The 26,928-nt window shown below is 36.4% G+C and overlaps 1 protein-coding gene across 2 annotated transcripts; it reads right to left on the bottom strand.

The window, feature by feature from the left end:
* Positions 1-6: 6 nt before the first annotated feature.
* LOC130580016 (prostatic acid phosphatase-like) lies at positions 7-21,732 on the bottom strand. 2 transcript variants are annotated; one of them, XM_057377257.1, is made up of 12 exons: positions 21,528-21,732; positions 15,625-15,720; positions 13,624-13,710; positions 12,547-12,699; positions 9,805-9,903; positions 9,158-9,262; positions 7,986-8,118; positions 6,542-6,624; positions 4,631-4,737; positions 3,888-4,057; positions 2,896-3,021; positions 7-2,143 (listed from the first exon to the last, which is right to left on the bottom strand). In XM_057377257.1, the coding sequence occupies exons 1-11, from the start codon at positions 21,639-21,641 to the stop codon at positions 2,903-2,905; spliced, it is 1,266 nt and encodes a 421-aa protein (XP_057233240.1). In that variant the 5' UTR covers positions 21,642-21,732; the 3' UTR covers positions 7-2,143; positions 2,896-2,902. The 2 variants fall into 2 exon arrangements, with proteins under 2 accessions (XP_057233240.1, XP_057233239.1); XM_057377256.1 differs by having other exon boundaries at positions 7-3,021.
* Between the last annotated feature and the right edge of the window lie 5,196 nt (positions 21,733-26,928).

The following is a 26,928-nucleotide window of genomic DNA, read 5'->3' as shown; positions in this document are numbered from 1 at the left end:
CCCAAATAGAGTGCATCTGTCATTCTGCTTTCTGTATCTTACCTCAGTGAGAAGAAATACTATCATTTGGATCCAATATCCTTACATTACAGGTACAAATGAACATGAGTGCTCCTGACTGATCTGATACTGCTGGTATTATCTGGAAGTCAGATGGTTATGCTTTGCTTACCCAKAGTGTGCAATATTCAGGCCTCTGAATAAAGAAGTTTCAGAATAAAATCAATTCAGTAAGAGGATGTAGTTGCTGATTGAACTGAAAAGTGCTGCATATGCACTGCTGTCTACCATAGGTACCAGAAAACCCTGCCACAGTGTCAAGTTGCTACTGTAATTATTGTAGAGACAGATGATGTCACTGCTAGAGGGCAAATTGAGGAGCTTCATGTCATCAACTTTATTTGTGTCAGAGCACAAGTGCTTTAAAAAATTTGTTCTTACTGAAGCAACAAACTTGAACATTTTGTTTTGTTTGGAAACTCTAGACATACTGAAAGCTCCATTGTTTTTCAGTAATATACAATTACAAAGGTTGAATTGTTCCTTTAAAGTACTTTATTGCAGTGCCACAAGTTGCTTGGTGACAAGATATTTTTTAATCACAGTCTGCAGATTATATGAAGCAAATTGTAAATATGACTGAAAAAATGAAAAAAKCCACAAACTTGTCTACATGTACAACCTTTTACTCCACTGGACAAATTTTACTTGATTTAGTCACAGCAAGACAAAACATCTTTCCTATAAGTGAGATTCAGGGCCTACTTTACTCATGTATTACATCTTTAATGTACCCTCATTGATTCTGAAGTTACATCATCTGAACCTTGTGTAACTTGTGTTCACTGGATCCTTTCTAAAAGTGCATACGCATTTTCAAGTATGAYTATTTGTTAACAAAAAGGTGTCCCTACAATCAAAGCCCTTCCTGACAGCTCTTGCTCCAATAAGAATTGCCTCATTTTCTGAAATTTCTTTTTACAGCTTAGGCTTGAGCAGCATAAACCAGAGAAAATGTCTCAGACACTTCACATTTTAGTTTCTGTCTGAATCTACTTCTTTCTCTAACAGGCAGTGTCAGAAAAAAAAAAAAAAAGTGTCCCATTCTGCCTCTTGTGGAGTGCAATTGACTGATTTTTTAATATCTCAGTACTGGTTTTTACTGCACATTATCAGTCAATGATACATCTTTGCTTGTCAAGCATCTGACTCCCTCCAATAAAAGACGTAATCCATCCTTAAGYAGGTATTTGCAGCATTGTGGCCATGGTAATACAGAACTCAGTATCAGGTAACCACTGAATATATTTATTCAGGAGCAGGATGAGTTTTGCAGTTCTGAACTTTTCCCCACTGTGAGTGCACTGGCAATAGTAACCAAGCCAGCTCAGGCTTTTTTCCCTGGAGCTGCTCTCATACTTTTGGTTGCAATATAGACATTCCTGTAAGTTTTTGCATGAGGATCAAAACTACTAGTTACAGGCTGAAGCTTGTACATTTAAACCATCTGATTTAGGGACAGCCTTTCATCTTTTTGACAGCTTTGCCCCTACTTGTTTAAAATAAAAATCTTGAACATGTAAGAATCAAATCCATCAGTTGTTTATGAGATTTCCTAAAACAGATAAAATGGAAATGTCATGGATACTGCTAAAAGCTTTACAAGTGAGAAATGATTTTTCAAGGGGTGTACACTTTAGTAGCTGAAGTTACTACAAGAGAATGCAATGTTTGGGAAGTACTATAATCCCAGAAGCATTTATTACTCTCATTTATGTTGTTTATATCACTACATATAACTATATCACTACATATGACTATTTCAGCTGTAGTATTGAGGGCTGAGCTCTACATCAGTGACCAGGGCTCCTGGGCTCGACATTGCAACCCACAGAATGTGAGTGGAAGTCAGTCCAGAAGTAATGTTTTCACATTGCTGTGATGCTGTGGCTGAATTAAGCAGCTCCATCTCTCAGCTTTCTCTAGACTTCTGAATCTCAACAGGAACATTAGCTGGAGCACATTAGCTTGAACTCATTATTTCTGTTGGGTTAAACTTGCTGGTGGCATCTGTTTGTATAGTTTTCTTGATTTTTAAAGAGGCTTCTCCATGATAGTGTAATTCACAGTATTCTCTGCAGGACTGCAGGATAAAAAAGTCGTGATTCAGCCCTTGAAACACATGGCGATAAGCAGGATTTTATACAGCAATATTAGTGCTTATTATACTAGTTTATGACACTTGAGAGCAGTTACAGAAACACATTCACAGACATGAGTAGCTTCCAATGTAAACAAAACATATTGCACAGAAAAGATCAATACACAAAAAGCAGAATAATTGTTTYCTTACTTTCAATGTATGTCTTGCTAACACACGGGATTTTGAACAGAGCAAGGAGTTAAAGGAGTTACTGTAAATTAAAATTAAAGATAATTGGAGAGTGATAGCTTGAAGAATTATTCTAAGAGTGGCTCAAAGAAACAGAAGGGACAAAAAAAACATTTATAAGAAGTAAGGGAAGTATTACAGACTGTGATTTTTAAGAAATACTTGTTGAGCAGCAGAGGGCTAAATGGTAATAGGCAATATAAAAATAGGCAATAGCATCCCTTCACCCCACTGGATGATGTAGGATTGATTAATAGTAGTAGAAGAATACCTAAAGATATAAATTGGAGTAATTCCATCCATCCAGTAAATTCTAAAATGAAGCATTTCTACAGTATTTCTCACTGCAGATGTTTAGAATTTTAGGACTAGGCCACAGATACCTCAGCTGTTCAGGTTTATTGGATATGCTTTGGAGATTAATTTGACCAGAGCAAACTGATGGATATCAGCAACTTCAAGTATYTCCTGATGTATAGCTGCTCTCCCTTTTGTTTCTTTACCTCCCATTTAAATGTCTTGGTAATTGTTTCTGCGTCTGCAGTGTCCATAATGATAAAGGAGGTAGAGCAGTGCAAGGTTAAAAATGGACAACAAGACAACGGCAACATTAAATCCGATAAAAATATCTGTGAAGAACAAACAGTAAAGGAAAAGGGAGTTAATGAAAAATATGCATATATACCATTTCTGGCATATTGCCTACATAATATAATATACATATTTCTGGCAAGATCCCATTTACTGACATATGCAACATAARAACATATACTTCAATCCTAGAAATTTATAGATTGCTTCCTGTGCATAGGTAAATCTCATTCCCAGGTTTCCACAGGGCAGGAGGCACTATGTGTAGTTAATGCAAAAAGAAAAAGTAGTTTCATCAGGGACCAGCAAAATGGTGAATATATTCAGGACAGGAGAAATACTGGGACTGTTGAAAAGTAACATGGATTTCCTTGCCCTTCTCCTCCCTCCCAGAAATAATATTCAGTCAGAAAGAGGTTAGCAGCTCCCAGCTCTTGGTATATCATGGATCAGCTGCACGCGGTAGAACCTGAGTGCAGTGATGTCCTCAGCACATYGTGCATGTGGCAGAAATACAGATGCACGAATCTTATCACGCATTTGCAAGCCATTTTTGCTTTGCATCTACAGAAGGTCTGATGTATCCAGCAAACACAGGACCCTTGAATAGGACCCACATCCATACTTAAACATTTTCAGCAAGTGGAGACCTAGTGTTGTCCATGGCCCTTAAGCAACTTCTTTTGTGAATATGCTAGTAACAACACTGCCTTCACACTGGTGGGCAAGTCGACTCTTCACATTTTCAGAGAAATTTAATTTCTGTTGWCATTCCTTGTCCATAGTAAATCTTGCCCATACTTAAAGGGGTATCTATCAATTGTGTGAAAGGTACAAAGTTTGAAGCCATTGATAAAATTTCTGCTTCCATRTGTTATGTGGAAAATACAGAACTGTTACATACCTTTCATTTTGTCTTTCTTCCCACATTCTTTTGCCCAATTTTCTGTAATCACAGGAGAAACTAATTCAGCAAACTTCTCAAGTGGACAAGAAGAGGTGCACCCTGGCAAAGTGAGGAGATAAGGATCCTTTGAAGTGTCATTCCGATAGTRCATTTCGATGCTATATTGCCTGATAAACAACATTGAAAAGTTTTTAAAACAAGGTTCTTAAGTAGAAGGTTTCCTACTCAGAGACAGCTTGTTGGAAATAGGTTCTAACATCCTATTCTAGATCCTGTTCTCCAAGAATGAAGGCTTTGTGAAAGACATTTGCCAAAGCCCACTTTGCTGGTCATATTACTGCACAGATCACCAGTCAGCTGAAAAGATCTTTCTGAAGGCTCATTGAATGGCACYATCACTGAGTTCTTCTAAGCCAACTCACTTGCCTCAGAATTTATGAGATGTCTTGGAAATGTTCTTGCTATCATTTGAAGAATCAAGAACGTGTATTTTACCATTTACTTCCATCTCTTAAGACTTGTTTATCTCTTCTTCATGTTTTTTAAAGCACGTACACACATCCAGCAAATGTAACTTTCCCTAGTTTTAATATGACTTTGTGCCTATGGCTTTCTCAGTAAAGTATCTATTTAAATCAAAATTGCATCTCCTCACAATATTTGAGAGAAAAATTATTTTGGGGAAGGGGGTAGCAAATTCTAAACACTCCTTTTTCTTGCATAGATAAGAAGATACTTGCCCATTGCTTTCTTGGTAGAGTTCAAAAAACTGGCAAGCAGCATATGGTGGCAGTTTTCCATTGAAAATATTGAGAGCAATCTGGACGGCCCCAATTGTGGTGTCATGCTATTGAGGGAAAAAAAAACAAAACCATCCTTTACAATAGATTAAGTAACCGGCATTTATCCAGAGTAATGAGGCAAGAGTAGAGAGGGAGTGGAAATCAAGATAAAAGAAAACTTGTGTAAAATTGACCCTGAAAATGTGTTCAGTATATTCRCCATTGAGAAAAATAATGTTAACTGATTACTACAGACAGCAGGAAGCGTTTCCAAAGAGTTACTGCACTATGTGTCTTACACCATCTGGCAGTATTTTGGAGACAGAGATGTTGAGGAAAAGCAAGATGTGGTTAGAGTGATAGATCTACTTTTTCAGTGTATTTTCACTTTTCCTTTCTTCAGTAGTGTTTTTTGCTCCAAGGTCAGAATAAGGCAGTTTAAGGTAGTATATCCTAGGGCATTTCAAGTGAAGATAAAAGTATATATTTTCAGGTAGTATATAGACAAATAGTTGTGTGCAAAGACTATTCTCCTTGCTTCCACTTCAGAWTTTTTTAGATTGTTCCTTCTTTTTGGACTCATACAGCAAAATCTCAGTTTGGCTTCTATTTTTATGGRATAAGTTACCCACCCACCTGCAGTTTCTTCCTCTACCCGTTATCCCCGCCCTTGCAGGGATCATAGGAACAGTAGCTGAAGGCAAGAAGTCCAAATTCCTTGATGCATAAATTTTGCAAGCACCATTATATATGTATATATATATGTGTGCGCGTGTGTATATATATATATATCTATATCTATATATCTATATCTGGTAGACCTGTTTTTATTATAGTCTAGCAGCTATGTTTTAATTATTATTCAGCTTCTGGAACTTTTTAGGCTGGTTGGTTTCAAAAATAATCTGGATGCGCTTCCTTTTAATTTTCAAAAATAGCATGGTAGTTCTAGAATCATGTAGAAAGGATAGCGAGAAAGATTTGAGGTATCAAGTAGTTAATMGTTTTTATATGAGAAAAGATTAAATAGGGTAGGACTCTGTCTTGGARAAGGAAATATGGAAGGAGTGACAGAAAATAATAAATTCAAGAGTGACCCAGAAAAAGCGAATGGAAGAGAGAGTATTTTTTTGTCTTTAATACACAAGTCACTGTCACAGGATGTTGCAGAGTCCGAAAGTATAAATGCATTTTTAAAGATATAAGTTAAGTTGATGGAAGACAGTCTGYCAAAAACTACTAAATTCAGAGATAAATTCTATCTCTGTGAAGTCCCTAAGACTCAGATTGCTGGAAGGTTTTATCACTCTGTGCTGGTATTATTCTCACATGGATCCCTGCYTTTGGCCCTTGTTAGAGACAGAATAGTGAATGAGCTGAGTGGATCTTGTTTTGACCCAAGTGGCCCTAAAATAAATAAAATAATAATAAATAAAATAAAAACAATAAAATAAAAATAATAAAATAAAAATAAATAAAATAATAATAATATAAATAATAGTAATAGTAATTAATAGTAATAGTAATAAAAAAGAACCCATAAAGGAAAGGTTTGGAAGCGCATCTGAAGTTCTGCTTTGTGCCAGGATGTCTGGAGAACTCCAGGAAAGATGCAACTATTAGAACTACAACATTAAGTTGTAGGAATAATGAATGATAAAATAAATACATTTATTTGCCAAATGTAGTTTAACTAAAACCGAGGTGACATCCATGTTTATGCAGTGTTCTTGTACCTAAAGGTGTTCAGCTAGATACCTTGTATTGTATTATGCTTTCATTTAACTTACTGGAGAGTCTGATTATTCTCTTTAAGGGTCTTTTACCAGTGATATCAAAGCATGATTTATAAAAGATGAAAATACTCACTGCAGAGTAGACCTCCATTTTTCTTGGATTTGAAGAATTCACAGCTTGTTTAATACTATTTAAAATARTATTCACAAGGACACCTTAAAAAARAGAAAATGGAAGTGGAAAATGAAGTTATAAAGTATTAATGGAAACAAAACCAAAATATTAGGAGTATCAAATATAGGACATCTACTCAGGCTTCCTACTCATTTTTTTTGCCTAATACAGTTTTGTAACTACAGAGAAGATGTTACAGAGGTGAAACACATGMTTCATCATCCACATCAAGTGAAGAGGCAGGATTCACAGGAAATCATCTAGAACCMTCCTGAGAACAGGAACTAATGGCACTTCCTGTTCTGTTATGCTGAGCTCTCCTGTCCATTCTTTTTTGTCTGTTTGTAGTTGCAATAATGACAACCAAGCTAGTCTCTTCCTCTCTACATGCTGAAGAAATATTTTAACTGTTTACTTCCAAAAGTTACCCAGTACCGATTCTTCATGTTTTTTTGTAAGCTCTTTTGTACTTCACCAGTCTGGAGATATTCTAAAGGCAATGGGTAAGGGCASCAGGAATACCCTGATGCACAATTCAAATTGTTCTAAGTGAAGAGGGCATAGCTGGTGTGCCAGTGAACATTAGATAAATAGTCCTGACTACATGATATGGTCATCTGCGAGCCAGTGGGCTTTAATGCAGATTGAAGTCTGATGTGTCTTGGTCCAGTGATGTGTATGCCTTGACGATGAGTCTGCTAATGATTCTTTACCTAGATCTAGGCTGCACAGAGGATGCATGAGAAAGCCTAGCCCCAAATATTCCAGCCTTCAAATATTCAAGGTCAATTATTTGGATTTTCTGCTCATGGACACCTGAGGATCCTACAATAAATTGCTGGGTTGTGTCCTGAAGCAGGTTAGAATGTGCAGCACAGCCCCAATTTTGGAGCTAAGCAGTAGTTCCAGTTCTTTCTGTACAGACATAATTGATCAGACTGTTTTGGAGAAGCTTTATATCACTCAGAGAGCTGCCAATGAGTTGCCAGTGTTTTGGCACAATATATCAYCAGTACATCAAAGGGAAAAACAAAGAACAGGAAACAATTATAGTAAGTGTTGAAGAAACAGAACTTAATCTGACCTACTATCAGACAGGTAATGATAATATCCATGACAGACTTATTTTTTTTTCTCTTAGATTTTTATAGTTAAAGTCCCAATCCCTTAAAAAAATCTGGAAATACTGAAGACATAAATTTTTACACCTCGTGGCAATATCTTATCGATGCAAGTGCCAGTGTTCAGTGCATATTTTAATGCATAATACGGCATTCAATATACATAAGTTTAAAAACAAGGTTTTGTATGAATGGTTTTGCATTGGTAAAGTGACAGGATGTTGCATTTTGTCATAAACATTATCTCCTCCTTTCTTAGAGATATGCATTTTTCTATTTACCTCCTTGTAGTCGTGATTTTTCTTCTCTTTTATAAATCCCAAATAATGACAATAAGGACAATTCTGCCAGTTTTTCCATCTTGTTGATTACATCTTTGGTAGCCCATACAGGGAGAGTGTAATTGTGAATATCCTAGTGATAAAGGAAAACAAAATTATGTTTTTAATTCACTGGTTTCCRTCATCCTATTGCCTACCCTCAGACTACTAAGTTTAGACTTTCTGAGGCTGTCCTGCATTTCTTTGCTCAGTGTGATTTTGCTCCCAAGCATGCACTGAAACATATTTTGTGGAAATGGGGATCAGCCTGGAGTGGGTGAATGGGAAGAGCAGAAGCACCTGTGTGAAGGCGATTTCTTGTAGGGATGATGTGTTCTTGCTATAGAAGTACATGGGTTTGGTGAGAAGTATTACAGGCATATGTCCTCTTCTCTTCCTTTCTCTGGGTATTCAGGTTATAAATATCTAATTTTTCTTCCCTTTCCATACAGTTGTCCACATATCAGTTCTATCACTGTGCAGCTAGAGATAACTGTCACTCTCCAGTCATGTAACAGTGACAGTGTCTTGTCATGTTAAATTGCCTCAGTTTGTACAGGAGATGTTCAAAAACCTTCATGCACTGCTGGTAATGACTGGAGCCAAATGGAACCATCCCATGCTTGGGGTCAGTTTGGTTTTATTCTCAGTGATAGCAATCACCATCTCAAAAAGTTATTCTCACTGGTAGCAATCACCATCTCAAAAAGATTGTGATATTTCATGATCTCTCATGTTCAAAATCTTAGAGTATTTTCATGCTTACCTGTTGATAGTTTAAAGCTAATAATTTCATTTCTCTGTAAAAAAACATGAATATATTATAGCCAGCATGCTCAAACCATTCTCTAGCAGCATATTGAAAAGGATAAAAAGGGAATAATGGGAGTGGATTTTGGTACTGGTGCTTAATACATTAAATGGAAACAACAGTTTGCCAAGCTATAGGACATGTTTTTCTGTTAACTTTTACCAAAGCACTAAATTCTAACTTCAGTTCAAATTAAAAAAAAAGAAAAAAAAGCGAGAAGGAGAGAAGGCAACTTATTCCTCTGAAAACACATTGCCATGGTTTAACTGAAACCCAATGCTGAGGTTACATTCTTCCCCAACACCTATTGACTTATTATTACCTCACAATATAGAGTATCATATGTATTCCAGAGCTGGAAATTGTCCAGTATTTTAAGGTGATTTAGTTCAAGACCTGTGTTGACTGCCATTGTTTGTATAAAGTCCTGTTGAGAAAAAGTGAAGAGTATACCACAGATATTCAATATAAATGGAACATACATGCAGATAGATTCACTAACACCCAACATTTTCACAGAATTTTCACAGAATCACAGAATAAGSTGATTTGGAAGGGACCCACAAGRATCATCGAGTTAAACTCCTGGMTCTKTACAGGACACCCTAAGAATCASATCATGTGCCTGAGAGCACTGTCSAAATGCWTCTTGAACTCTGTCAGGCTTGGTGCTGTGACCACTTCYCTGCRAAGCCTTTTYCAATATCCAACCACTCTCTGGGTGAATAACCCTTTTCTAATATCTACCCTTAATGGGATTTAAATTTTTTTTCTGATTTATTTTTGCATTTTAGCAAAAGGAAACAATGCAATTCCATAACTTCTACAACTTAGTTACCTTCCTTCTTCTCACATCTTGTTTTTGTTTTTTTCTATTTTGTCTTACCATATATGGTTGTATTCTATTTTGAAATTCTTTAGATGTTTGTGTTTCTTTCTCAAGTTCATCAAAACGGGGACAGTTCTTACCCTATATGGTTGTATTCTATTTTGAAATTCTTTAGATGTTTGTGTTTCTTTCTCAAGTTCATCAAAACGGGGACAGTTGGGCAGAGGAAAATGCAGCTTCTGAAACATGAAAAGAAAAACTTTAGTTCTAAAATTATCAGCACCCCTCTGTTCTGTTGCTGAGACTGATGATGTAATATTTATTACACAGATTCATGGCTGTGCTAGAGCTACTCAATTGTTTGTTTGGGTACCTTAATCATGAATTCAGTTAACATAGGTGATAGACTGTGGTAGCTTGACTTTACAATGGCTGCTAGAGTCTACGATGGCTTGATTTCCCTCAGTTTAAATGATATTAGCGAAAAGAAATTATCTGTGAAGGGATTGCTTTGGGAAATGGATCAAGGTGCATGATCTGAAATTTTAAAAAGTTTCCATTTCCCTCTCATTTTCTGAATCCCCCCAGATGTAACTTAACTTCACCTGGTACCGGAACCTGAGTAACTTCTGCATCTACACATCCAGCTCATTTCTTTGGAGATCAGTTGATTATGATACGCAATTTAAGTACCAATTAGTGCACAGAAGTTGAAACAAAAGTGACAAATAAATTATGCTCCTGAAATACAAAAAGCTGTGAGCCTAAGGGTTCTTTTCCTCTTTAGGGATATGGTTCACTTTTAATTACTCTGAGTGTATGCATTACAAAGTCACATGATAGTACATATTTTATCTGAACAACATGTAAATACATGCATCCTTTAAACTCTGGCAAATATGGTTWATATCAATTGCAGAAAGACGAGCGATATCTGATCCAGCATGAAGTGTCAGTGAAAAGCCATGATGAACAAAGCAAACTTGTTCTGGTTCAGCACTTTATGTCACATCACTAGAGCATTTTTGACCCAGCACTTGTCTTATCCTATGACATTAACAGACTGCATTTCCACCTGTCTCCAATGTGAAGTTGGCAGCAGTCACCAACTGACTGTAGCCCACTTAAATTTGAACAGATTACCAAGTATACAATTTTTCTGTAACAGCAGCACACTAGAGGATGAAGGCTCAAAGCTGCAATATGAAACTGGGGAATGTTGTTTAATTACATAATAATAAATGTGTCTCTTGCTTTATGGCTTAATTATCSCTCTCTAGGTGTTATTAATTAAGCCACTCCCTTTGGCTTTATTAAGCAGTACTCAGTATTGTTGCCTGTTGAGTGTTGATAGATTTCAATGGCTTAAAACTAAACTATGATTATGGATTTTTTTACAGGACTGTACCTGGCTTCAGTTTCCCTTTTTGTGTTGCTTAGGGCTTGAAAATACCTTCATGCATCTGCTTGGTTTAACAAGGAAATTTTTTTTTTTTTCAGATGATTTGCATATGTAGCAGGCATTTGAATTGCTGCAGAGGTGTGTTAAGGGAAGAGCCAATACCCCTTCCTGAAGCAGCCACAGAAGCGATGAGGTACTAGAGACTCCTACAAATGAGCTTGCCTTCTCCAGACAGGTCATTAAATTGCACTGTGATTCCCCTAAGGGGTTTGAATTATTATATGGACCAAAGCTCTGACTGCTTTGACTCTTTTTTGGTCTTCTGGTGAAAGAAGTTCCCCTGGTGTCCTGTATTTAAATAACAGTGACAGCACACTTTAATGTTGAGGAACAGGGTTAAGTTTCTGGCTGAATCACATTGTGCCTAACCCAGTTGTGGAAACTCTTTCTTTCTGTACCTGCTTTCAAGCATGGTCTCCAAGAAKGGAGGAACATCAAAGGGAGAGAGGTGTGGCAGCTCCCTAATGACTGAGTCCATTATCTGATGTTGGTGACAGGCCGTTATGTAATAGGGAGTTTTTACAAATTTCCTTAAAGTCGGCTTCTGTCCTCAAAGCCAGTACTAAATGAGGCTACCTGTTATTACGCTCAATAGCTTTTTATCCTTRTTGGACACACTGTTCCTTACATAGTCCTTGTCATAAGAGTAAGTGAAATTAAAATCTAAACCTGAGTCAGCCAGTGAGAGCTACATGTAGGAAAACTCCTTCAACAGGTAGATCTACTCTTATGATCTGCAAGARAAGTGCTAGGGTTTCATTAAATGTTTCTGTAGCACTGAGCATRAAAGAACCCTTGTCTGTAATTAGAATACCTAAGTACTACCAGAATAAGAAGGTAATAATTTTGAGGTCATTACCGTGGCTGGTGAAAATTCAATTCATTGAATAAACTATAGAACAAACTTGTCAGAGAGACAAGGTCTGCCTAGTTGAGTGGTGTTTAGAAAAGCACTTTTTTCCTCTAAAGATTTAGGGCAACGTCCCTAGAACACTGTCCAAAAGTGTTCTGGTCAGAAGAAATGACCTTGGAGAAAATGGTAGTGTGCATGAGAATTCAGGTATTCTGCAACTATGGAAGGAGGATTTTCATGTAGCTATTACAGTTGACCTATGACATACTTGTCAGTCAGTAGCTGCCATTGATATTTTTTATTATATTGAACTCAAAAAGCATAAAAAAAGGTTTTTAGCTATTTTCCTTTTTTTCCTGGTTTTTTTGTGGTTTTTTTTGTTTTGTTTTTGTTTTTTTGGTTTTTTTTTTTTGCGTCTGTGAAATTTTAAGACTTTATAGGAAGCATGTAGCCATCTTTTTTTTTTTGTTTTTTTTGTTTTTTTTTTGTTTTTTTGGTTTTTTTTTTTTGCGTCTGTGAAATTTTAAGACCTTATAGGAAGCATGTAGCCATCTAGCCACTACTCACCTGCTCTGTTGATTTTTGAAAAGTATGAACTGGAATGGGTTGCCAGAGAAGCTCAGGGTTCCAAATTTGGCTGCTAGTTGGTGGGAAAAGGCCAGAAAGATATGAYTGGGCACTCATGATGGTGCGATCATAATCTGTACTTTGGATGTAAAACTGAAAATAAAATGGCAAAAAATTARAGATGAAATGGAAACTATAAAAATAACAGAGAAATTTTAGACAACTTCTCAATCCTGACTTCTTGTTTTCAGTTTTATGTTTTTACATAAAGTCAAAACAGGAAAACCATAACTCAGCATTCTAGAGTCCTACTTCAGTTTCATAAATGGAATTATCAAGTCATCTTTTAATTTGGAATCTAACCCTCAGAGAGAATAAAAAGACATGGTTTCAAAGTAGAAGTTCTCCACATTYTGAGATTCAGAGGAATATTGACACGTGTGGACCTTGTACTTAGGGTCATGGTTTAGTGGTGGACAGGTTAACAGTTGGAGTTGAAATTCATAAAGATCTTTTCCCACCTAAATGATTCTATGATCTATCAGTGGTATTTCCAGAATGTTAAGGTCCTTAAAATCATAAACTTCTCTTGGAAGCATARCAAAGGCCTTTCATATCTTCCCATAATGCATTCCTCCTATATAGACCAAAAATAGTATTTTGGTAGTGGTATCTTCCCCACAGTTGATCTGTAGCATATGATCATCACATTCCAACAGCTGTTAGACCTCTCTTTTACAGGATGAAATATACAAGCATGGCCCATCAAACAACTAGATAGRAATTTATCTTTCAAAAGGGTAAAACAATAATGGGTCACTGTATAAATTCCCAACCCATTCRGTGGTGTGGAGCTGTTCAGTGTGGGAAAATAAGGCCATGAAAGACCCAAACAGAAGGTAAGAGCTGAAAGTTTGACTTTGTTCTGTGTTTTTATCTTGACATAAGTCTGACTTTCAAAATGTTCTTCCAGGGCCTAAATTTCTCCATCAATAAAATGAGTATGATCATGTGCTTTTGTAAGTCCRTAGTTCTGCTATGCCAGAGAAAGGTGCTCCAGACAGTTCTGTTCTGTACCTCTTGCCGGTTGTAGGTGCTGTTCAAGAAGCTGGAATATCGTTTCCTCATATACTGTCCAAGTTCAAACAGCTGCTGCATTCCAGTCTGTAAGGCAAGCATATGGGTGAGTACTAGATTAAGGTGAATTTTAATGTAAAAGTGTCTTTTCTATTTTCTTCTTTTTTTTGTCTTCAGCAATCAGCTTTTAAATKATCATTGTCCATTCATAAAACGTACTGTTATTGTGGTTTAACMCCAGCTRGCAACTGAACACCACACAGYTGCTCACCCACTACCCCCTGGTGAAATTARGGATAGGATCAGAATAGTAAAAGTGAGAAAACTCGAGGGTTTGAAGACAACTTGATATGCAAAAGCCACACATGAAGCAAAGCAGAAAAAGGCGTTTATTCACCSCTTCCCATGGACAGGCAGATGTTCAGCCTCCAGGAAAGCAGAGCTCAATCACAGTTACTTGGGAAAACAAATGCCATCATGCTGAATGCCCACCCCCTTCCTCCTTCTCCACCCCATTTTATCTGCTGAACATGGCACCGTATGGTACTGGATATCTCTGTGGTCAGTGGGGGATCAGCTGTCCCAGCTGTAACCCCTCTCTACTTGTTGTGCATACCCAGCCAAACTCACTGGCAGGGTGRTACAAGAAACAGCAAAGCCCTGCTCAGCAGTAACAAAAACATCCCTGTGTTAKCAGCACTGTTTTCAGCACACAAATCCAAAACAGAGCCCCATACARTCTCTCTCTTCGCCAAAACCAGAACACCTGTGTATGTTGCAGGTGATCTAGAATTTTTAACAGAAATGTTCACTTATATCTATGAAAAAATTATGTTCTGAAATGCTAAGACTGCAAATCTGCTACAGAAAGGCAATGCCCATGATTCTATACAAATACCATTTCCACATTCTGTAGCTCTGTAGACGCTGATCAATGTTGTCCTTTACAATGTATTTAGTGACAGCTGAGAGAGGATGATTGACAAGCCAGTATTTATCATTGTCACTGCTCTGTTATTTGTTCAGCCTGATGAATTTGTGGCTTATATTTCATGCCTTAAATAGCATTCTTCTGTTGCCATACTTTGCCTTAGTGTGCCTGCAGTTGTCTTAAGTTGCACACTGTCTTGTCTGTTATTCATTTCTAAAACTTGATCTGAACTTTTTAACTTCTACCTGTCAGAGAAGTACATTCTTGCAACTCTTGCTAAAATGATAGCAAAATAGCAAAAAAACTCTCAAAAAAGTCAGTGCTAAAGCAGAAACTTCTTAATATATAAGCTTGGTACCTAAGATAGTWATGCATTGTTTCAGTGTCTGACTTCTACAGATTTTTCATGCCTCCCTTCAAACATTAAACACCGGACTGTGTCTTTTTCATACTTCTGCACTGTGACAAAATGTTGTTAGGAAATGCAGTGGCTTTTTTTTGCTCCAGAGCATCATATGTCAAATACAGACAAAGAGTTAAGGCTTGAGGTTAAAATGCCAGAGCAACAAGTAGGTTCAGTGCATCCAGTGAAAGTCTGGGCTGCAAGTTGCTTTGTTAGAAGACATATTGTCCCCAGAAGCAACTTTCTCCTGAAAGTCTTGTCTTGTTTTGTGAATTGGTGGTTGTCAGACCAATGATGAGATGTGGACTCCTCACTTGGCCTGGTAGGCAGGTGTCATTCCTTTGTCCTTTCGCCTGGCTCAGTGCTTAATGGTCATTARAACTTCATCAATGTTAACAGCGCAGTGTTTAAACTCACCATTTATTTGAAACAGACACACTATCACAAAGTTGTTTTTAGGAAGATAGTTATGAAGCTATGATGAACAAGATTTCAGTAGGTGAATGAATGAATAACATTGCAAAAATGTTTATGAGTTACTGGTACCGGTATTTGCTAATAACAAGGATCAGAACTTGGGATTTGCTTTTTAGACACACACAAAAAACCATCTTCTCACTTCCTCTTTTAGTACCATTTTTAAGTTCTTCTAAGAAAGTCAACATACCTTGGTGAGTTGTCCAAATCCCTGGGGCCATTCACTTTCTTTGTGTAGATCAGTTGGAAAGTTTACAATCGGTGTTCGGTCACCATGTCGGAAAACCTAACAATGTAACCAATAAAACCCCTTGAGATCTTTACTGTAAAAATCCTTTCTTATCTAACTAGAAGTCAAGCATRCATTATACTTCCAGTGTCATTTTTCAAATGAAAATATTGGAGAGTCTGCAGGAACCTAGTGAAGCAGGATGTGAATGCATTCTTTGCATTCAGGAATATGTATAATTATATAGGRATTAAGTGGGCATATGCCTGATGATTCTTCCTCCTAGAACATAAAATTAATCACCCAAGATGGTAATGTTGGGATTATGTTCAAAGCTAGGCATCTAGAAAGGAAATCTGACTGAATTTTGGAAACTCAGCACTTCTGAATATTAAACCAGTTATCGATGTGCTTAGATTAATATTTAATTACTTTGTCATAGACACTTAAAATTTTTGGTAACTTTTTTCATAACAGTATCTTTAAAAGAAATTCCATGTATGCCTGAATCTWATGCTCAATTTCTCAATCATCCCAAAGTATAAAGATGAAAGAGTATAAATATTTACACTGTTAGCTTAATTAATACTTACTTGATTAGTACTTTTACATGCATATATAAAAATGTTTTTAAAAGTCTGTAGGATTTTATTTCTATTAGACACAGTGAGAACAAAGGATTTGATTCCTTTGCTAGCCTGGGTACTCCCGCTTGATGAGTATTAGTGTGACCCATTCAACCATATGATCTTTAATCATAAAAATCAAGCAAACCTTTTTGGTATTCTTATTCCAGCATACAAATAAAATTACAACCCCAGGTCAAATGATTCTGAAAAACTGAATTATCCCCCTGAAATATATGCTATGTGGGCTTAGAAAAGTTAAATCCACAAAAGTTTCACATGAAAGGAGATGCTGGACTTCACAGGGCTCCAGACAACCTCCAGGATGCTGGCCTAAACTGTAGGAAATGTTACCTTTGCTTATCAGTGTTCCCATCAAAAACCTCATTCCTAACTTCACACAAGAAAATGACAGGTAGCAGCATGGTATATTTGTTAATAAAATTATAATTATTTCCTAATATCTCAGTGGTATATAGCTTGTATATTAAGCCTCATCATTCTTACCCAGACATCAGAGAGAGTTGCACAATTAGTTAGTTTGCCACTCCCACTGGGAGGTGTTTCACGTTTATATTTTTCAAAGTAAACACCAGTGTATGAGTTAATGTTTTAATTGCAACACACACGCTTTCCATCAGCCTTCTCTACTACTGTGCATAAACTGTGCTAGAGCAGGTACTTCAGGGATGGAAAATACCATCTATTAAAGGCAAAYATAATTGGATTTCTCCCTCTGTTCATTTCTACAGAGACAACAAAGTTTGCTAGAATATAAGTGACCATTAGAACCATGTAGAAGACTGCATATTAATTTTTTTTTGCTAGTTGAATTTCATTGAATATGTGGCCAACATGAAATGAATATTTTGCCRCAAACCAAGGAGGGCTTTTCATCCTCATCATCAGGTTTCTTGTTTGTTGGGTGCTTTTTTGCTTCTCAATGCATTTTTTAAATTCTCTTTTGTTACTAATTTGGAATCTCAGTTTGTTCTTCATCACAATTTCTAATTGCACCTGTAGTGAACAGGAGAATAAAGTAAAGTGCTACATTGTCTGGTGGCTGACTCAATTGTGTGCTAGAAAAGCTAGTAGAAAAAAGTGTTTTTGTATAACTGCTTATTTGTTTATGGTGACATACATAGGTGTCAAGTAGATTTCATTAGTTTTTCTGAACAACCTGTAAAGCCGTAAAGCTGTAAAACATGCTGCTGTAAAGAATCAAGGTTAAATTCCCAATTACAATATAGCTGCATGCTCTATTTTTAAATTTTCCAACTTCACAGTTGGATAGAAAAGCATTTCTATGGGTAACTGACAGTTACTCAAACTGASTGACATTTAAATTCCTATTTTTAATGTATATTTTAAGCAATATTTAACAATATATCAACACTTGGTCAATAAATATACTCTTTTTTTTTAGTGAAAAATTACTGACTGTGTTAGATTTTAAGGACTGGCTTGTGTTGTTTTATATTTAATGTATGACATAATTCTGAGCRTGTGTTTCACTGTCACAATAGCCAATCCCTAAAAGATTTCAATAAGCCAGAATAGAGTAGCATTTTACCTGAATACAGCTTACCTGAATAGTAGRTGCAGAAAGATCAAGATCAAAATATATATTGAATATATGAGCARGAGATATAAAGAAAAATATTTTCTTTCTTTGTAACCTTAAGAAATGGAAGGAGTGGAGGGTGTGCTCTTCTAAAAAGTACAGTTTTTTAAAGTCCACACAAAACAGGAAAGAGCTCAGGTCCTTGTTCATTTTTCTGCACTTTCATTGCACAGGAGCACATAAATATGRCATGAACACTAAGCTAGAAGTAGCAAGAAGGGAACAAACACTTAAAAAAGCAGAACCCTGTTTTTAGGAATTCAAGGACAAAGCTTCTTAGCCAACCGATTTTTGTATATGCTCCAACCTCCTTCTTGTTACTTCTGAAAATAACCTTACTTCAGCTGCAGTTGCAAAAKAAATAATGACCTTATGAACAACCACTTAATCTGAAAGACTAGCTTGTTCACTCATAGCTACATCATAGGAGACTTTTTAAAAAATTTTAAACTGTTCATCATTACAACACCTTATAAGACAAGRAAGTGTATCCCTACAGATCTTGGCTTACTCAGCAATGTGTGTTTCTCAACACTCATGATTTCAACTTGTTAAAAAGGAATTGATCCTTCAAATTGGTTTAAAAATGTATGCTGCAGTGTTTATTATATCTTGGCCTACAGATTTCCTTCCTGACCTTTCAAAAGGTACAGAACATGGCAGAATGAGAGAAAAGAGGAAAAGAAGCATCTTAAAAAGTGAAAAGACACCAGAAATCAAGAAGGAAGGGAGGTCAAGGGGAATGTAAATAAGAAGAGCAAAGCAGATCTGTTTGGTGCATTAATTTCAGCACTCCTTTTTGAAGCTTCACCTCAGTTCTCAAAAGCAATAGGTGGACGATTACCAAATCCATTACTGTCTCCTTCCTCTCTGACACAGCTTGAACCTGACTGGATGTCTGGGTTCATCCATTCCCTCTTGGTAACTTTGTGATGGTGATCATGTGAAAATGGTCACATGACTCCGATTTCAGCCAGCATTTGCTTCCGTTGTTGTCAGGTGAAAAATCATATTGGCAATAAACTGCAGAGGAGAGGGTGAACTGAAAATATTTCATGTGTAGTGTCCACACACATATACCTAACATCTTCATTTAGAAATGCCATGAATTACAGTGAAGTGTCTGTCTAATAGTGAACCTCTTGCAGACACTTTGATTGACAGACTTAACTTCAAACAAAAAGATGTCTTACTTTGAAGGCAACAATGGGAATAAAGAAACAAAAGTGAAGTGGAACCATCATACCACCAGTTCAGGGAAACCAGAGATGTAGAAATACTGAGCATGTTTAGTCAYGGTTTCAGATGGCTTGGCTTGATTAGGCAAATCATGCTCAGAGATAACATGCTCTGCCAACGCTTCCTATCCTGAGTTACAAAGAAAGACATGATGAAATCACAGTTCCTCAGAAACCTCATCTCTTTGTAAATATGACAGRTGAAATGAGTGTGTGTGTGGAGGCAGAAGTTACAGGTCAGAACTTATTTATACTGAGGCACTGAGGCAATAAATCACTATTGCATTTCTACTTAGGTGCCTTGATTGTCCTATATATTTCCTATTTTCTTTCTTTAAATTTAAAGTTCAAGTTCTTTACATTTAAATTCTGTCTTTAATCTTAAATTCAATGCACAAGTCTTGTGGCGAAAGCTAATATTTACATGTAAACAAGGAAATTAAAAAAGCAYTTTGACAAATTGGCTTGAATTAGAGCTTTTCAGATGAAAGGACATGTGGTCAACAATCAAAATGCAAAGAATCAGCAGAAAGTTGGAAGTTGTAAGGAGAGAGTGAGACACCTTCCCAGGCACAGCACAATTCTAGAAGTGAGCAGAAGGAAACATTTATTTGTTTCTTTTCTCCACTGTAGATGTATTTCGTATTGCGTAATTCTGCTAGAAAAGTTTTAAAAAGTCATTGTGACAATTTTCACAATGCAGTTATACTCCCAGGTGAAAACATAGTAACTTACATAGAACATCCGGAGAATGGCTATTGAAGTATGTCAGAAAGATGCCTTTTAGACTTACCTTGACTGTAACCACATTCTCATTATATCCCATTTTATTAGTGGTATGTTCTAGGATCAATTCCWATCCTATTGATTTATGATAACAATTCTGTTCCTATGAAAATGTGAACTCATTTCCAGTGAGTTCAGAAGGCAAAATTGAATAGAGGATACATAAACCATGCCTTGAGAAAAAAAGATTAAAACTATTGTAATTTTTTAGGTGATTGGTCAGTTTAAGCAAAAGTATCAGGAAAAAAATAAATAACTTTTACCTACTATTCTTATTACAATAAACTACACTGGATTTTTTTTTTCATTTGTTTGTTTTGTTGTGGGTTTTTTTTTTTGGTTATCTGTTTGTTTGTTAGATAGATGCATAGTTGTGGATAACCATAGTTATGGATTTTGGTCTAAGTCTCTATCTTCATAATTGTAAACATTTCCAGYAGCTTTATGCAAAACCACTGCTTGTTAGAACACAGTAACAGCTACAATTCGATAAAAATCTCCTTCCTTTTCAGGAGTTAATTCTCTAAAGTCTTGCTGTCTACCTGTTTTCATCTGTGTATCCAGTTCTCCCTGTTATCCTTGAAACCACGTTTAAGTATATCGTTATACAGAATGTTACTGGAGTTAGTGCTGGGTCCCTGCTGTGTGTGGTGTCTCAGCAGGAGTAGGAACTGGTTTTTCTTGTGCRCTCTGGCCTCCCTCCAAGTTGTGCCTCTACAATGCAGCCAATAGGCAACTACACATGAAATACTTTATCTAGAATCACATGATGTATTTTGGGTACAGTACTTCTGCCTCTTACTTGTTTGCACACATAATGTCTCAAACAGAGAAAGACTAAAGGAGAAGATCTTCAATTGCCTATTTRTAAAAATTAATTCCACTCACCTCAACTTTGTATAGAAAATATCCCTTTGGACTAGCTATTCTCTATCATTATACCTTTTATTTAAAAAAAAAAAAAATAATTGAAAAGGACTGTGGTTCAGCCTTCATAATCCAAAGTATTACATTGAACTAATCTCTCTTTTTCTAGAGGTATTTGTGAAAGTGGCAGTGAAGTAGTGTTTAGCTACTTTGAAATAAGAAATGGCCTAGCAAAAAAATTATTACAGTCTATTTTCAGCGTAAGTGCAATGCATCATGTGTCTCAAATCTCTACATAAAAACACCTGCCTATTTCTGTTTCTCAGTATACTGCTGTGACAATTCAGTTATTGTGAAAATGGAAAATACTTTTTTTTGTGTTTGTGTATGGTAACTTCTGTAACATCATAAACTTCAGCTTCCAAATATAGAAGAGGTAGTCCATAACAGCTCTCACACTGTGCATTGGAGTGCCACCTATGCCTCTACCACAAAGCCAGTTATTTTGAAATAATAACTCAAGGTTAGGAGATGAAAATTCTAACAACTAGAGACATTTTTATCTCTCTGTAAGTAAGGTCTTTAAACTCAATAAGCAAATGGGCAGCAGTAGTTATTTCTAAGTTTGAAGACAGGCAAAGCAACTGCACACCTTGTTTGATTCAAGACATGTAATTCTGTCCCTGTATTCCCCACAAAAAAATAGAGAACAAATCTACTTACTACAACCACAAACTTCAGTTCTCGTGCTGCAGTAGTCTGTTGAAGCAGAATGAGAATAATATGAAAAGAAAAGCACAGGATCCTAGATGCGTTGGGAAGCCATATCACACCCATCCTGACAGAAAAAGAAAAAAGACTTTGTGGCTCCAGCAGCTGCTCAGGCTGAACTGTGAGGCGTCAGGYTGTACTTTCAAAAGGGGCGGAACTGCCGCTGGTGCATTTCAAACCCAAGAGGAATGTTGTGTGACTACGCAACAAATTGCATCGCCCTTTGTTTTCAAATTACTGTTTACATTCTTTTTAATCAAATCATAATTCTGTTCCTTTTTTTCTCTTTTGGAGTGTAAGGAAGAAGTTCAAAAAGAAAGGAATTGCCAAGCATTCCTAATGTTTCAACCTACCTGTTCTGACTTCTCAGTGCTTGGAATTTTTCCAAACTATAGCACAACCACAAGGGATAAGCTCAGAACCGAGTCAGACAATATTATTTCTTTTTTCTCTTTGCTGTTCAGCTAGTCCACTTTTTAGCTTCTCTCCCCTCCTTTTTTTCCCTCTTCCACATTATCACTGTGAAATCAGAATAATTATTTAAAACATTGTTCATGAAGGTTAAAATTGCCAGTCCCTCAGATAAAACACTCAAATAAATCTTGAGGCAAGTATGCTTTGTAAGATTCTTGCTGGGCAGTTATTTGCTCTTAAGTCTGTGTGTGTTGTTTTTCTTTTCCCTTGGAGTATTCCTATGCTTCTCCTTTGGAACTACTTACATCAAGATATTTTCTGGCCTCAAATCTCTAAGAAATTTCTCGTGAACAAGTTGTGGATTTAATATTTTTTATTGTCACTGATTAAGAATGCACTTTCTGACAGTAACTCACTGGCTTTGAGAAGATTCTTCAGCTTGCCTCTGCTGACATCCTCTCTATAAAATAAGAATAACAATACCTGTAGACTTTATTTCAAAAGCATTTTTTGAATAATGAATTAGTTTGCAGAGATCTCTGAGTTCTTCAAATGCTAAAATTTTAGGTCCTTTGTATATTGTCATTCCATCTCTGTCATACCCAAATGTGTCTCAGGATCTTCTGCTGAGSTCTCTGCAGCAGTATTTTCTACAAAGGTGTTTTACCTTTTGCCATAAATTCCATCTTTGGGGCCCTAAAGCCCACTAAGCTTCAGGTTTTCTTTCCTCTGAGTTGCGTGAGTGTCCTAATGTATCCCCTTTGTCTGATGGACTGGTCTGGATGGGAGGAGTACCACAGCTCCCAAACTTTCCCATCTGTCTTCTCATCCATTCCCAGTTTTCAGCACTTGGACTTCTTTCTTCATCCACTGTTTTGTCTCCACCCTTCTTTTTGATCTCTCCTAGTGTGATTTTTGCCTATGCAGAAGGTGTATGAGTGTAATCTATACTTCATAAATGTGTAATATGTTGGCATTCTGAAAACAAATAAAAGCTGATCATCTTCCTCTATTATTTTAGAATGCAGGTCATAAAATATAATTTCTTTGGAATACTTCAATATGCCTAAAAAATCAAGAATGACTGTCCTACATTTTAATCTATAAAAGGGGTGGTTCCTGAGCAGTTTGATCAAGAATCACTGTTGGCTCTCAGAATCTTTTCTTGTCCTTCTTAAGACATTACCATGAAATTCAYAACTGACTAGTTTTTATAAGATTTGCTGGTTTATTGTGTTTCATTGATGAGTGACTGACCACTGAAGCCCCATTATAATGGAACCCTTGTAATGACTTCATTTTAGGACCTGAACTCAAAATTTATTGTGTGATTCTGGATGGCATAATTCAGAAATTTTGGAAAATACRTAACAACCGCATTTTATAGAAAATCTTTGCTAACATCTCTTAAAAAAATGATATTTTAACGCAAGGCCAAGCATGTGGTAAGTGGCTGTGATTTCTGTTGCTTCACTCTTCCCTTTGGCATGTATACTTTACTAGAGAGAGTATTTTATGCTCAAAAGAATAGGTACCACAGCCACAAAAATAAATGTCTACACATTCCAAAATGGAAAAATATCCCAATTTATGTGCTATACTAGTTAAGATAGGGTCATGCAGGAATCCTGTATGTAATCTCTTAGTATGTTGGTAGCATGTATTTAATTTGGAAATTTCCTTTTCTCTCCATTTCTACTGGGTGYTTAGCAGCTATAAATTTGTCATATTCTGTGGCAACTAAATCCAGGCACTTCTCAGGAAAAGTTATAAATAATAATAAAAATAATWAAATAATTATTAAAAATCCTTCTTAATCTATTTACAGTTGTTGAAGCATTATAATGYAAGTGAACTTAAACAATTTAAATAYCATTTATGTTAATTTGGCTTATTGTTGTAAGTTCTAATTATGACATYGTGGCATTAAGTAGCATTCACTTAAATGCAATTATCCATTTTAAGTACACAGACCTATCTTAAAGGCTTGCTGAAACAGAGCTTGATTTGCTTTGAGGTGGCCTGGTTGCAAATGAACCTATGCTTTATTGTACACAAGGTTTACCTGAGGTAACCACTGCTGGTGGAGCACAATCTCCTCTCTGAAAGGGTRGAAGTCACTGCAGTCAAGGCACCAGGTGTGAAACTACTGCCAGCACTCATGGATCAGGCTGCTCACCCGGGGAAACAGCTCAGGTCCTGTTACTGACTGCATGTGCAGATTAGCACTTGGCATAGTTTGGCTTTATCTCCAAGCTTTTTATTTTAGCTGAAAAAGGGAAAGAAAAAAAAAATTGGTTTCAGTAAAAAACATGACACATTTTCCAAGCTGCATTTTGAAACATGAGAAAGCCAAGACTGTGTTGCAGTCTTCTGTTAGGCTGTTTTTGCCCAGTTGTGGGGAGTGGAAAAGGACAAATGAGTTAATTTGTGACACAGCAAGAATTAACTTTCTTATACTGCTGACAAAACATGAACCTATATCTTACACTACAGGAAAAAATGCCCTAAGCCCAAAGTTACTATTCTAAGGGACGCGGAGGGAAGACAGTGTCTATTCACTGTCTTATAATAATTTMTTAGTTTGTCCCAAGTTTGTAATATGCACCTGGTGACAGGCACTCAGAGAATTTCTTTTTGGTCTTATGAGATTAAGATGTTTGCCTGAGACATGGTAAACATAATTTGCAGGTTTTTGCAAAAAAACAAAGTGAACAGTAAATAAGAAAGAGACAGAAAGGACAATTCCTCCACTCTTTGCTCTCTGAAACTGCAGTTTGGTGGTGATTTTATTTTCTGGAAGAAGTGGAGTCATATCCTTTTGCTGAAGGATTTGTGTGTGCGCCACATCTTGGATGAGTACTATAAACATTAAATACAAAGAAGGAAAACCCATTTCTAGTATGACCATGATGCAAACCTAAATAAGTTGATTAATTTGATCTGGATTATGCAGAGTTTGGATTGTTTTGGTTTTTTTTTCTTTCATTCATTTTTGATAATCAGCTCAGTAAATAACCCAAAGAGAAAAGAAGGTGATKAAATTAATGAAACTGATAGTTCAGGTTGTCCAGTTCCACCTTTCCCAGGCAGCATAAAATTACTGTTGCTTTTCTGTTGTTCATTGCCCATTTTGCTGACACTGCTTCCACATATGAAAAAAAAAATAATGATCACAAATTACACCCACCTATATTACAGCATCTGTGACTATTCAGGTTATTGTATCTTTAGCAAKTCTTCTTTAAAATATGACTGGTCTATCTATGCATTGTTTGTGAAAGAAGAGAAGGAGTTGCATGTCCAGGTGATCCTTCTTTTTGAACATATTTAAAAAATAAATAATTTAAATAATTCAAAAACCAAAGTGTATGGGGTTTTCACCAATTTTTACACATTTCTTCTTTAAGAGGACCTGAAGCAAACCTGTGTATAATTTTATGCCATCAAATACTGCAGGACAGATTTTCAGCTGGTGAAGTTGTAGGAAAGCTTGATTTAGAGCAGTTTATTATTTATTCACTGATATCYCAATTTATATTTCTGCAATAAGATCTGGGCTTTATGTTTCAGCCYTTATAAACACTGATGCTTATTTTCCCTCAGTTAGCAAAATATAAGGGAAATCTTTCTTTCTGTGCTTTTACAGTGATAGTCTTGAGAACAAAAAACATTACAAAGAATGCGCGTGACGAGGTTTCTGTTCAATAGGGATAGGGGGAATAAAAAATTTAGAAATGTCTTAATTTTTTAAATAAATTTGAAGTTTTTTTTTGCTCAGCAGAAATCAGATTGTTCAAGGTATATGCACTGATGCATGTAGCATGGAAGAGGACATTTGCTGAACATGTGTTGGAAAGGGGGCACCTTAACTGAACTGAAGTCCATGATCCCCCATACCAGACAAGTCTGTGGGACAAGGTGTCTTCATGCAATTCTGAAAATTTCTGAGATGTGGATTTGGGTTAGGAAGGCGGGGAGGAGCGGATAACTGGACACTAAAGAGAATAATGAAGAATGTCTCAGGTCTCTATTCCTTTTTCTATGGAAAGAAATCCAGGAAATCAACAGAAAAGTTTTGTTCACCTTCGATGGGAGAAGCATGAAACATGCTTTAGAGCTCTTGAACTTTCACTTCTGAACATCTGGCAAACAAAACATGAAAAGTAACTCAAGCACCACAAGTTGGCACGAGCTCAGAAAAACAGGAAGCAGGAACAGGTTGAGAAGAAAAGAGAAAGTGCCTAGAAATTTGGTTTTGACAGCCAARGCTACAATCTGTCAGAAGTCTAACACTGATAAAGATGGAGTCRCAGCTTTTCCTTTCTATTTTCTTTCGTCTAGCAGGTTTTTTTTAATTACTTCTTAGGAAGGGAGGTGTGATGATCAGTGTGATTTTGAGATGAATAATTTAAAGTGCTTGCACTAACTTTCCTGTGAGGGCTGCCAGACCTAGGCAGACATTCTGCTGGTGTCCATTATGGGACATTAAGGTAATACAGCGAAAACAAGCTTGCTCTTCTTTGCATTAGGAAGAAGGTAGATGGTTGTCTCATATTGTCAGAAAACATTTTTATCATTGTTTGGATGCTATGGTAAAAAGGGTTGCATTTTTTTACTAGAAATCTAACTAGAGCTTTCCTAATGACCCATATTTCCTATGGTGGCTTAAGAAGCACAGAAATTGTTGCTTGGGACCTGCTGGGAAGAGAATAGGCTTTGACAGTGAGAATTCTGAAAATTAGAATCTTGTTGGAAGGAAAACAGATCTTTTTATTATTTTGATTAATTTGTAGCTTATGGAGTGGCAGTTATCTGCTTATGCTGTAAGGAATATACTTTTCATAGGTTTAGCATCCATTCTAAAAGCCTGATCTGAGGAAATGAAGCCATAATGGCAAAATTTTCTGCATCTCAGCTGTTTCTCTGGTTCCCTTTG

Source organism: Malurus melanocephalus, unplaced genomic scaffold (assembly GCF_030028575.1).
Source record: "Malurus melanocephalus ecotype Western Australia unplaced genomic scaffold, MMel_1.1 scaffold_309, whole genome shotgun sequence".
NCBI classification, from domain to species: domain Eukaryota; kingdom Metazoa; phylum Chordata; class Aves; order Passeriformes; family Maluridae; genus Malurus; species Malurus melanocephalus.
The sequence above is the reverse complement of the archived record's forward strand: the minus strand, read 5'-3'. Positions and strand labels throughout refer to the sequence as shown.